General features: G+C 39.2%; 1 protein-coding gene across 2 annotated transcripts in view; it reads left to right on the top strand.

The window, feature by feature from the left end:
• The window catches only part of LOC130692319 (tensin-3-like), a 51,976-nt gene that overhangs the window by 15,878 nt on the left and 23,588 nt on the right, over positions 1 to 12,510 (top strand). Inside the window, exons 3-5 of one of the 2 annotated variants that reach the window (XM_057515406.2) lie at positions 1,765 to 1,876; positions 2,118 to 2,155; positions 10,415 to 10,543. In XM_057515406.2, the coding sequence (XP_057371389.1) occupies positions 1,765 to 1,876; positions 2,118 to 2,155; positions 10,415 to 10,543 (279 nt within the window). Of the gene's footprint in view, positions 1 to 1,764; positions 1,877 to 2,117; positions 2,156 to 9,340; positions 9,485 to 10,414; positions 10,544 to 12,510 lie in introns of those variants that run through there. The other variant, XM_057515415.2, reaches the window with a different exon arrangement.

Genomic DNA, 12,510 nt, shown 5'->3' on the forward strand with positions numbered 1-12,510 from the left:
ATTAGGAATTATGAATGGACCGAAGCTGTAAAACGGAATTACATTCGAAACATATCTAGCGTGCCTTTTATCTCCCGCCTTTTTTCAGCTTTATTTTTTTTTTTTTTCTCATTTTTTTTTTCCTACCCGATTAAACTTATATAGAGACGCTTGAAAGACACCAGCTGATTATAACCAAGTAAGATTTTGAAAAAAATAAAGGGGTTGTTTAGCTCTTTCTTTTTTTTTTTTTTTTTTTTTTACTGCATTCCCAACATCCTCCAGATGTAAACGACACGCGTGCCGCTATCTTATTTCTTTTGCCTCTCAATAAACTCCTCTGGAAAAAACAAAAAAAAAACAAAAACACTGCACCCCCTCCCAAAGAAAAATAATCATCGTCAAAAAATATATTAATTATAATATTCTCCCTTTTTTTTTTTGTTGATCGTGTATCTTTCGGATATTCCATCAAACTCCAGCGGACTCTTCCGTCATCGAAATTTTTTGATTGTTTTCGTTTTTTTTTTTTTTTTTTTTTTTTCGTCGATCGGAAAAGGGTTGTTTATACAAACTAACGGTATACACCCGATATGTCTGTTTAGGCCCAGCAAGCATATTAGCTCGATTATGCAGCAAACGATTTCAAAGCCATCCGTCTGTCGCGCTGCGGTGTTGCCGAAGATTGCTGTTGCGGCATCCGGGGCAACAGCAATCGACCCCGTTGGGCCCTTTTTTTTTTCTTTTTTTCTTTTATCTAAAAAAACAAAACAAAAAAGAAATAATAATAATAAAATTTGAATACATATCTATTCAAATGAAGATGGAGCAGAAGGCCGGCTGTGGCCGCGTGTTGGTTGGAGGTTTGAATCAGCGGGAAAGCTTTAATCGATTATGTCCAGCGGCACTACATTACTGTAGCGGGTTGTAACATTTTTTTGTTTTTTTTTTGTTTTCGTAAGACGAAACAAAAAAGAAATTGGAGAGTTAAGAAAATTTAAAAAAAAAAAAAAAAGGGGGACGAAAAAGAGGCGAAGGGAGACCAAAAGCAATTTGTATTTAGATTGAGACGGAGAGAAAAGTATGCGATACATAAATTGTAAGGCGAAAGGGAAATCTCTTTTTCCTTCGAACAGAAACGACTGGCCGTAGAGGACGGGCCACTCGAGAAGCTAATTCCTCTAGAGCCCCCAAGTTCTTCCATTTCTTTTTAAAATTTTAATCTCACATGTTTAGCACCAAGACGGTCACCTGGCGGTGCCGATGGGCAGCTATTTAGATTTCAAGCTGGACACCTTTCTTTTTTCTTCGCTTATATAAGGAATATCAAAAATAATTAACAAATCGGAAAGACGGACATTCCTGATCAAGTCCTATTTGGGGTTGATCAAACATCCGTATGTTGAGACACCAAAAAACGGGCCCACCTTTTCCTTGTTCCATCTTCGATACATTTTTGTTTGCTTTTTTTTTTTTTTTTTTTTCTCTGCTGTTGAATCGATTTATTGATAAGATCGCACGCATCGCGTGCGTGAGCTCAACGCACGCACAGACACAGCACCATTTTTTTTTTATCACTTAACACCTGTCGCTCTTCAAACCGGAATATCCGGAAACATGCGCCTTGAAGTACGTCGAATCTCTAAAAATAGCGCACCTCTTCAAGAAAAACGATATAAAAAGAGACTGAATTGTTGTAGTTAATTTGTCATTGTTTGACGTTCCAAAATCTCAGCTAAAATTAGTCATTTCTTTTTTTTTTTTTTTTTTTTTATCAATTCACAGCCACCTGATGCCGAGCTGCTGGGTCACGCCTTCAAGCAGAAGCAGTTCCGTCGGTCGAGACCGTGCAACCTGTGCCACCAGCCCGTCAAGAACATCGGTAGCTCCTGCCGAGGTGAGTGTCTATATAAAAACCAACCACTCATCAACACCTACCTGTTTCGCCCTTTTTCCTCTTGTTCACCAGACGCCCTAATGTTGGATACGTGTAAGAAAGACACCATACCATATACACGTACATAATCATTTTGGACCCACACACATAGTTGTCGATACACACACCCCGATTCCCGTTCCCGCTTTGCCTACTGATAATAATACTGAATTTTTATTTTCGTTTTTCTTCTCTTTTTCAGTATGCAAATACACCTGCCATAGGACGTGCGAACCCAAGGTAAACACAAAACGTTTGACATTCTTTTTTTTTTTTTTTTTTTTTTTTTTTTTGTATTCTTTCCAATTTTATTTTTTGGAATGAGCTAAAAGAAATTCAAAACACAAGAGCACACAAACAGAAAATGGAAACAAGTCAGTCATCTGTTTGAAAGTCTTGATGCCCACCTGTGGTTTACCTGAGGACCTGTATTCAACACCGCCTTGTCTTATTGATAGATGGTTCGTCCGTGCATGATTCATAGACTGCGACTTCCATTTTTTTTTTTTGTTTTCTCCGTTCTTGAATTTTTTTTTTTTAGAAACTTACAAACCACAAAACTAATTTCCATTTTTGTCCATCTTTTTTTGTTTTTTTTTTCCTTACATTTTTGTCCCTCCATGGAACTGTCTACCCCGAAACGACCGTTATCTTCAACCACATTCAACGGACGAACGAACGTTACCCTTCCTCCCCCCTACATTATTGACGTGCGTTCGTGTTGTCTTCCAGGTGTGGCGCGCTTGTCGTCATGGCAACCCCTCGCTCAAGGTGAGTGATAAACACAAAATAACCCTCAATTCACTATCTTTGACTCACATTTATTGACGCACGTTGTAAACATTCCTGGCGCGCATTTTTTTTTTGTTTCTCAGTCGGGCCGAACCCGAAAATTCTTTTTATGTTTTGTTTGATTTAGTTCTACATTTTTTTTTTAAATCTTTTTTATGCGTTCAAATGCGAAGGATTTCACTCTCCCCTCTGTTCGTTCAATGACAAACGATGGATTGGATACGATTGCCCCCAATCAGATAATATGGAGGTCGGTGTTATCGTTATTGACAAATCTCTTATTGGAATCCTGGGATAAAAAAAAAAAAAGAAATAAGAACATCCCATTTTACATTTTTGTATCTTAAAAAAAAAAAAAAAATCTAACTGGCCGGCTGTTTAAACGAAAACGAGGTCGAAAATGGGATTTTCATACCAAACGGGGATGATAGCGTCATTTTGAATACGTTAGATAAGAATCTTTTGAAATCGCCGGTCGCTCCCTTGCATCGCAGATGCTAACAACACACCACGAAACAGAACACACACACAAAAAAAATGTAGTACGGTCTTCTCAATCACCTAAACACGGTAGTTGTTTTGTTTTTTTTGTTTTTTTTTTTGCTTTATTATTTTTTCGAAAGTCAAACGATTTTCTTTGGTTTTAATCCGCCTAAGGATTTAACAACAGTTAAAATACTTGTATAGTTTCTATATTGTCGGTAGAGCAAGAGTTGCAATCATCATCAACGGCGTGATGAGGCTCAATTTGAATTTGATGTAATTCCCGTTTGATCAGCAGAGACAGCAATGAACGTTCTTTGCGCGTAATCGGATTGTTGCCGCTTCCGCCCTCGAGGGCAAGCAATTTAAATAACCTCGCATCCATACGACGGCGCGCTTTCTCTATCCGATTAAAAACGTTCCTTAATCTCGCGTGTTACACGATATGAACGAAGAAAGAGAGAGAGAGAGAGAGAGAAAAAAAAACGAAAGATAAAGCGAGACAGATAGAGAAACAGCAAGAGATTGATCTAATTAGATCCAATCATCTTCCATCATCTATCAGCTTCATTCAAAAAGCTTAATCCTACAGTGGGCCATCCTCGTTTATGTTTTTTTTTTCTTTCTCTTCTTTCACTACATTCACTTAATGATATGTCTGTCGTCCGTTGGCGGTGGAAGCGTCTTCCAATCAACCCCCTAAAAGATATTGACTCGTGCCCTTGTTTTTGCTGCTGTCTTAACTTGTTCCGTGAAAGCGTGAAATCCTCTCCGATTCGCTCCACTAATGCGTGGGATCGAATCAAAACTCGAAAAGCTTTTTTTTTTCTATCCTCTCTCATTCTTTTGTGTCCTCTTTGGACGTGCTACGAGATGCTGATTAGAGACCACGATACTCTCTCATCACAAAGAGGCTAGTTGAAGTTGGGGGGGGTGGGAACAGCAACCAGCATCGCATTGCAATGTCATGTCTAGTACCCGTGTAGCCATTTATTCATCGCCTTATTGCTTTCAACACAGCTTCCCCCTCCAACTGGAAGGAATTGCGGAAGGGAAAGAAGAAGAAGGAAAAAAAAAAAATGTACACCTATGGATGTCGGAGAGGGTAGGTGGAGCTATAGCCGGAGCGCGGTAATATCCTTGAGGCGGAAGACTTTCTTCTTCTTCAGCTGGAGAGTTTATACTGTAGGTAGAGACGTTATATGCCGCACCGCTGCGGGAATATGAAAGGGAGAGATAAAGAGGGGAGGAAGAAGAAGAAGAAGAAGAAGAAGAGAATAACAACACAACAGAGAAGGAAGGCAAAAAAAAAAAAAGGGACGAAGAAGTTGTAAAGGCAGCGGACCAGTCAGCTCCCGTCGATAGCCGAGCGCGGAGGTGTATCAGTGCAGTTCGTTTCTTTTAAATATTTACCCTTTTTTCTTCGTTTCTTTATTTGTTTCAACTCTAGTGGATATGGGTTACGTGGGATCGAGTTGATTGCGGTTAGGCCAACATAACAGCCTCGTATATATATATATATATATGTATATATTTTTTTTTTCATTCGTTCTCTACGATCGATTGATAACGGAGGAGCATAGTGAGTCGTTCTCTTCGATGGCCCTTTATGTGAGTTTGTGGATGATGTAGTCTCCATAGTTTCGTTCCCCGGGATTTATGGAGAAAGGAAACCAAAGCCGGACAAAGTGCGCTACATGAGAGGCGATTCGTTTCATCTTTTTTTTTTTTTTTTAAGCTTTTGACATTTTTTGTTTAGTGTGTGCGCGCGTTCTCGCTCTGTGTGTGTGTGTTTAATCTCTGTGTGTGGCCCCACACATCGCCGCCTATCGTGATTTATGACCGGAATTTTTGTTTTGTTTTGTTTCTTTTCTCGCGTAACCCGATCCCACTACATATATATATAAGAGGGAGTGATTGTGCGAAGTGACAAGATGACGTCAAAGGATCTGATTTGCCGTCTTCCGTCAATTGATTTCAACGGGAAATGGCGCTTATATCATCATCACGTTGGCGCAACTCTTCTCTCCAGTTTTGTTGCCCTCCGTGATTTTCTTCCATAAACTCGGGATTCGGTTGCATGACGGCTCTAATTGATTGATTACATTTAAACACACAAACAGCCAAGGAAAAAAAAAAAAAAAAAAAAAACAAACAAAATAGCCAAAAAGAGATATTCTCCAGTTACTCTTTTTTGTTTTCTTCTTGGCTCACATATACGCACATACCATCGTTTGCGCTATCACGGAGTGCGTGTATCCGTGACGTTTTTCAGCCTCTGTGTGCGCGTGATTGGCTAGTTTTTCTTTTCCCGTTGATTGCGCTGTTGTTTTTTTTTTGGAACGAAAAAAAAAAAAAAAAAAATCCGAAAAAAAAAATTGGTGGTAAATAAGCGTCGTGATATGCGCGATCATGGCCCCGGCGCCGACTCACTGGACGCGTTTCCTACAATGTTCCACCTGCCTGTATAAGAAGCAGCAGCGATCCGATGAGGTAAATCCAATCCTATATAATACGGGACGTTTTTTTGTTTTTGGGAAGGGAAATTCCCAGTTGTTCTTTATAAAGGGGTAGAGTGGAGGGGCGGGGGAGGTGACGCCGTCAAAAACCCTGAAAATTTCCTTGACGTGAACGCCAATTCGAAGCGGTAAACCGCGTTACGAATCGCAATCACGACAGCTTTTTGCATCGATGGCTATTCGAAGAAAAGAAAAAGAGATTTTTTTTTCTTTCTTTCTTCTTCTTCCGCAATTGTTGTAATTAAAATAAAACGAATAAGAGAAACTCCGCGGTCCATCAGTTTGTCGGTTGTTTTCCTCGTGTGTGTGTGTGTGTGTCGAGAAGAAAAATGTGGGCCTCGCGTCCCGTACGAGGAAAGCAATTGAAGAAAGAAAGAAAAGAAAAAAAAAAAAAATGAGGAAATTAAAACGACTGCGTTTGACTCGTAAAAATGCGTAACTCGTGATTGCACTTTCAATGATGACTTAAAAAAAAAAAACAAAAAAAAAACGCTAAAGCCGAGGAGCGCGCACCGTTTTATTTACAAGTAGCGCTCGAAAGGAGGACGCAAAAAAAAAAAAAAAAAAAAAAAAACGAACTCACGAAACACTTGAAGAAGAGCGATGATGAACAAACCGGAAAGGAAAGAAGAAAACGGTTTTTTTTTTTTTTTTTCTTTCTTCTTCTTTCTTTTCACTGCGCTGACTTTTTGAGCTAGACGGAGGAATTAAGTCTATAGCCGTCGTGGTCGACGAAAATAAATGGTTACCGTCGTTCCTCTTGTTGTTCAACTTGAGCGCATCACCTTCGTGGCTGCGGTGTTGGGGGCTGCTGTGCTGGCTGGCAAGCGTTTGAGGATGAGCGCTAGCGACAAGAGAGAGAGAGAGAGAGAGAGAGAGAGAGAGAAAGAGAAATTTCATCTCATTCATCTTGCGTATACATCCTTGGATTGGGCAATTATTGCGCACTTGAGCAACCGACCGAAAATTCCCGGCACCGTCCCGCTTCTTTTCGCGATTACTCCTCTTGTCGAGTCTCCTCTCTGTCATTTTCTCTCATCTGCTTGTTGTTTTTCGTTTTTTTTTTTTTTTTTTTTACTTTGAAAAATTGAGCATGTCCAACAGCCAATAGGTGCAACAGTACAAGTCCCTCTATTTTTTTCAATTAGCTCCAAATTTGCTGGCGTGGAACGCCTCTAGTTTTTGTTTTCCAAGTACCGTAGAGGGGGGGGGGGGTTAAGAAAAAAATTTGAAATTTATAGGGAACAGGAATGGTCAGGGAAAATGATTTAAACAAAAATGTAATGTTATACCTTTCGGCGACAGGTGTGTTATTGCCCGTACTAGCGTTACGCGTTTTTTTTTTGACATTATATATAGTACGTCGTTTGTAAATCACGGTCATGAATGAAATGCCAACGTGCACATTTTTTTTTGTCTAAAGAACGGCAACGTTGCGGATAGGATAAACAAAAAAAAAAAGAATGGAGAAATTGAACGGTGATATAGTAATATTAAGGACGAGATTACCAAAAAACATGGTGAAATTTCCTTTTGTCATTAAGCAAATAGCGGAGAATTGGCGGCGAAGTGGTACAGACGCCAGCAGTTATCGTGTACGTTGACGCCCACGCTTGCGTCTCATTAAAAAATCGTCACGATTCAATCGTCATTCCCACCAGTCAGTCAGACTTTAACGTTTATTTTCATTTTCTTATGAAATTCTTTTTTTTTTTTTTTTTTTTTTTTTCTTTCTTGCATACATGCCGCCCTTAAAAGAATATGCCATCTGAAAAAGAACTTTGAACTTCCCCGCTCAACACTCTTAAAAGAATCGTTAAAAAATAACACACACACACGGTTGAATGAATAGGTAAAGTGATTATATGCGACGCCGGCTTTAAAAAAAAATATATATATATTTATTTATCATTTTTTTTTTCCTTAAAAAAAATCAGTCAGGGGAAGAAAAAAAAAAAAAGAGGAAATTTTTAAGGGCGTCAAATTCGAAAGAAATTTGCGCTGTTGCCAGTAAAGCACCGGTTACTATCTGAAATTGTTCACTCGTAATACATTTTTTTTTTTTTTTTTTTTTATTTCTCTTATTCGGCATCGTACGTACAGATTTTTTTTCGTCTTGTAAAAAAGAAATGCGCTTGTTGGGAATGAGGTCAACCGAAACACGCTCCATCTTTCGGGTTGTTTCTGAATTGCCCCGTTTCCCTTTTTCGGGGAGAGAAAGAGAGATATTTGTATGTACAATATACAAGTGTACAACAGATGCCTACCTCTACATAGACAGCATGGAACATTGTGGAGGTCGAATCGCATAAATTTCACATTACGTTATTTATTTTTTTTTTTTTTTTTCTATTTTGCCTCCTCAATTTTTTTGGCCCATTTTTTTTTTTTCTTCGTCTGCTCCAGCGTCAACGGAGACATACAGAAAGTATAAATGACGGTTGCAATAATAATAAAGATCTTTCCGAGTTGATAAGCGCCTTCGTACATGTGGGTTGGGCATTTGGCTCCAAGTGCAGCGCTCCTCATAAGGCCAAAAAGGATGTGGCCCCCGCCTAAGTTCTACGTCTCTCCACTTTCACAGTTCTCCCTATAAAAAAAAAAAAAAAATGTGAATCAAATTACAAACAGCATCGAGTGCCTTAATCTAAATTCACGTATGTCACCAAGCAAAAATTTTTCCCATTCCGCGCTCCTTTTTTTTTTTTTTTTTTTTTTTCCGAATATTTTCTTTATTTTCTACCGCCAAATCTTAACGGTAAACACTCCCACCTGCATCGTAGCGGGATGAATCATCGTGAAAAATCTGCGGTGCCTCGGTAAACACCAGTCTCGAGCAGAGCTCATTGAACGGATTTTTTTTTTTTTCTCGTGCGCTTCCCTGTCCATATCCAAATTTTAAAAAAAGGGCTACCAGATAAATAAAGAAAAAAAAAACGGGAATGTTTGCCTGCCGCCATCAGCCGGCTAGCGCTGGAACTGGTTGATGTTTGAATCCGTGTACGTAAACAGAAGAGAGGGAGGGGGGGCGTCTTTTTCAGCTCGTGTGTGTGTGTGTGTGTGTTAGAGACGTAGTTAGCTCTTTTTGGCTCTGGCAGCTTTCAAGTGAAGACCCCTCGGACGCTTCTCGCGTGCTACGATACAAATGGCCGTGTGTGTGTGTGTAAAGTGCGTTTTGTTGTTGTCATCGTTCCTGTTGTGTTGCACACTGACGCAGTCACGATGACGACCAGTGCTATCTAAATGTGTTGGTGGAAAAAAACCGCACCGGGCAACAACAATTCACTAGTCTGTGGCGCAAAGGGTCCCTTTGCGGCCGCACGCGGACAGTGCAGTTTTTGTCCATTTTTTGTTTTGTTTTTTGTTTTTTTGCGGACCACAAAAAAAAGTGTTTCGGTTTTTATTCGTGAACATTTGGAGGTGGTCCTGGATAGAAAAAAAAAAATAATAAATAAGTTCCCTGCTGTTTAGGAAATTTTTGTCAAGATTGTCAAGCGAGAAACGATCATTCATTCTCAAGCGAGTCGAGAGAGGCTTTGAAGAAAAGAGCAAATCCCCTGTCATTTTCACCTGCCTCTTTTTTTTTTTTTTTTTTTTTATCTTTTCCTTATTTGTATTCTATTGCGCGTCTTTCAGACTTCGGGCTTCTCTTTTTTTCTTTCTTGACTTTTGAAAATCTTTAAAAAAAAAAAGAAAAAAAGTGATGTCTCACCTTAAATCAAAATGGCGCTCTTTATTCCAATCCGGCCATGAAAGGGTGACAGTCAGCGCCGAGGTTAGTTCCCTATTTTTTTTTTTTTTTTATCTTTTCAAAATATTCGGCTGGAACAACTTCAACAAAATTCTTCTTCTTTTTGCAATCCTATCTCTATGGTGATGTCTTGATTATTCCATATTTTTTTTTTTTTTCTTATTCTTCCTTCTCGTTCTTTATTTGGCTCGAACAGCGCGATCGCTTCTATCGATCCGTTCCGGCCCCGCCGGCGCATATTTATTTTTATTTCTCTCCAACTTATTCGCATTTTTCTTTTTCTTCCAAAGAAATTCCAAGAGTCTTTTTTTTTTTTTCGCTTTAAATGTTCCTCACTGGAAGATGTTTCTTCGGCGCATTTATACGCGTCTCTCTCTCTCTCTCTCTCTCTGTGTCCTGGGATGTCCAGCTATTCTTGTCCGTCTTTTTTATCGATCTGGCTCGCTTCGGAGCTAACTTGTCTCGCACTATAGTAACACCAACAAATTGGGCATGCCCTTTCGTCTAGTCTTGATAGCCGCAACGTCCTTGATCCCCGACGACGGCGCCGCATCTCCCAGAGATACTTTTTTTTCTTTTTCTTTACATATACAGTAGTTGCTGCTGTTCGTCAGATCGATTGCCTTTCTTTCGTCCATCATTTCCCTTTTTTTTTTTTCTGTACATCATTCGAGTTTTTTTTTGTCTCAGTTCTATTCTCCTCTCGGACGAGAATGGAAAGCTTGCCACTTCGTTCCAGCTGATTTTCCGCCAATTTTATTTTATTTTATTTTTTTTTTGTGCCCATTTTTGGGTATTTCATTCTTTTGGCACTTTGATCATTTTGGTTATTTGCAAAACTTTTCTCTTTTATTTTATTTTATTTTTTTTTTCTCATTCCATGGGATGTTTCTTGCTTTCGGGGGATATCTTTTGCCGTGAACTTTGCGTGCGTGTGCCATTTCGTTCGTGAAGAACCTGAGTCACTCGTGTAAGCGTACGTTTCAAGATCCCGCCCGGCTTATATTCCAGCACGATCGGTTCATCCAGAAGCAATGTCAACAGTGCGATGATTTACCGACTGCCGTCAGTCTCAAGAGTTTGGTAAGAGTTTAGCATAGAAAACGTAGTTGAAGGTTAGCAACCCTTGTTTCCGTCATTGCATATAACCCAAACCTTTTCGTGTGTGTGTCCGTCCTCTCGGCGAATGTTAGGCACATCCGATTTTATTTAAATCCCAGTCATTCGTTTTTCTTTTTTTTTTCTTTTTTTTTTTTTTTTTTGGAACAATCGCATTTCGTGTAACGATTCATTTTGAATTTATTTTTCGCCTATATATCATTCAGGGCAAATGTATAGGCCATAAACAATTTTTATTTAGAGAGGAGGGAAACAAAAAGTTGGTGTCAATTCTCATTGTTTATGATTACGGCTGTGAATCACGCCACTGAAAAAAAAAAAAAAAAAAATGAAGACCGAAGTGATGGTTATTTTGGTCTTGTCTTTCGGTTTTTCTTCGCGATGCCAATAGACTTTAGTGGCAACCGCTCGTTACCGCAAATTCGTTATATATCTTGTAAAAAAAAAAAAAAAAACAAAAAAAAAATACTATTCACATAGACACAGACATTCCACGTATTGTCTTGTTTGTTTTGTTTTTGTTTTTTGTTTTTGTTTTTTTTTTTTTTGCTTTTTTTAGCTCGTGTTTCATATGGTTCAGAACGCTAACTTTCTATGGGTAGGCGGTGTTTAAGGATAACAATAAATCCATTGGCACTTGTCCTTTATCGCGCCGTTGCGCTCCGCTCGGTTTCCTATTATGATGAAGCGGATCGGATGACAAACATGAATCGTAGTGTACGGCCTGTATATACATTACTAAAAACAAAACAAAAGAGGCAAACACGTTACTGCACGGAATGGGGCGGAATTCTTTCCCTTTTTTTTTTTTTTTTTGAACGAAAAGGGCACGTTCCGCATCGTCAATTTATTACCGAATGACCGAATCTGTCTTCCGTTTGTTTTCCCTCCTTTTTTATTTTATTTTTTTTTTTTATTTTTAAGTGCCGTTATATACCATCACCATATACTCATCAATAAGTAAAAATACAGAAGCTATGGAAATAATAGATCAAAGAAATCCTTACAGCTCGAAACAGTTAATGCCTTCTGTCAATCATTTGTTTGTGTGTGCCTTTCTTTCGGCTCTTTCCCGAGACGGAACTTGGGCACAAAACATAGGGGTGGGAAGCATAAACTGCAGTCATGTGAAAGTACGCATATATAGGGCATTCTAGAGTACATAACGCACAGTAGAGGTTTTTTTTTTGTTTTTTTTTTAAATGCGCGTTTGTGTTGTACACAACATCCGGAAGTTCTACCATGTTTTTGTGAGTGCGCGCACGTCCGATTTTTCCCCCCTTCTTTCACACCACATTTTTTTTTCGAATGGCGTCTTCCTTTTTTTTTTTTGTTCCTTCGTCTTACAATTTTCCATTTTTAGACGAGAAATTCTTTTATTTTTCCCTCGATCTTTCTCTCGCTTGGCTTGTCTATCTGGAAATCTCATCATCCGCTCCACCATCGTTCCCTCTAGATGCGTATGTAAACACGAGAAGCATCGTGTACTGCAAGCAGATAAACCATCAAGCAATGGCAACCAGATGCCCCTCTCGTAATTCTTTTTATTTCTTCGCAGCCGTCCCTTTTTTTTTTTTTTTTTTTTTTGGTGAGAAACTTGTGTGGTATGTCCGGGAATAGGTGGTGGGGTTGTGCGTTGTTTCAGACAACAGGTTAGATGGCAGCATGAACGCGGGAAAAATCAAATAGTTTCATATCGTGACAATTTGAAAGTAAGAGAGATGATGTGTGTGTACAGTAGAAAATAGACCCTTGTGTGTGTGTGTGTTTTTTGTTGCATTACCGGATCCTTACAACCTTGTCAACGAGGCCAATTAACTTTTATTCGGCTTTGACTGGGTTGGCTGCAGCACCTCTTTGCTCCGAACCGAGAAAGGAAAAAGGTCAGAGACAATGGCGGGAAAGATCAGTCCCGATTCCCACGCTTCTTC

This window comes from Daphnia carinata, chromosome 1, assembly GCF_022539665.2.
Source record: "Daphnia carinata strain CSIRO-1 chromosome 1, CSIRO_AGI_Dcar_HiC_V3, whole genome shotgun sequence".
Lineage (NCBI taxonomy): Eukaryota > Metazoa > Arthropoda > Branchiopoda > Diplostraca > Daphniidae > Daphnia > Daphnia carinata.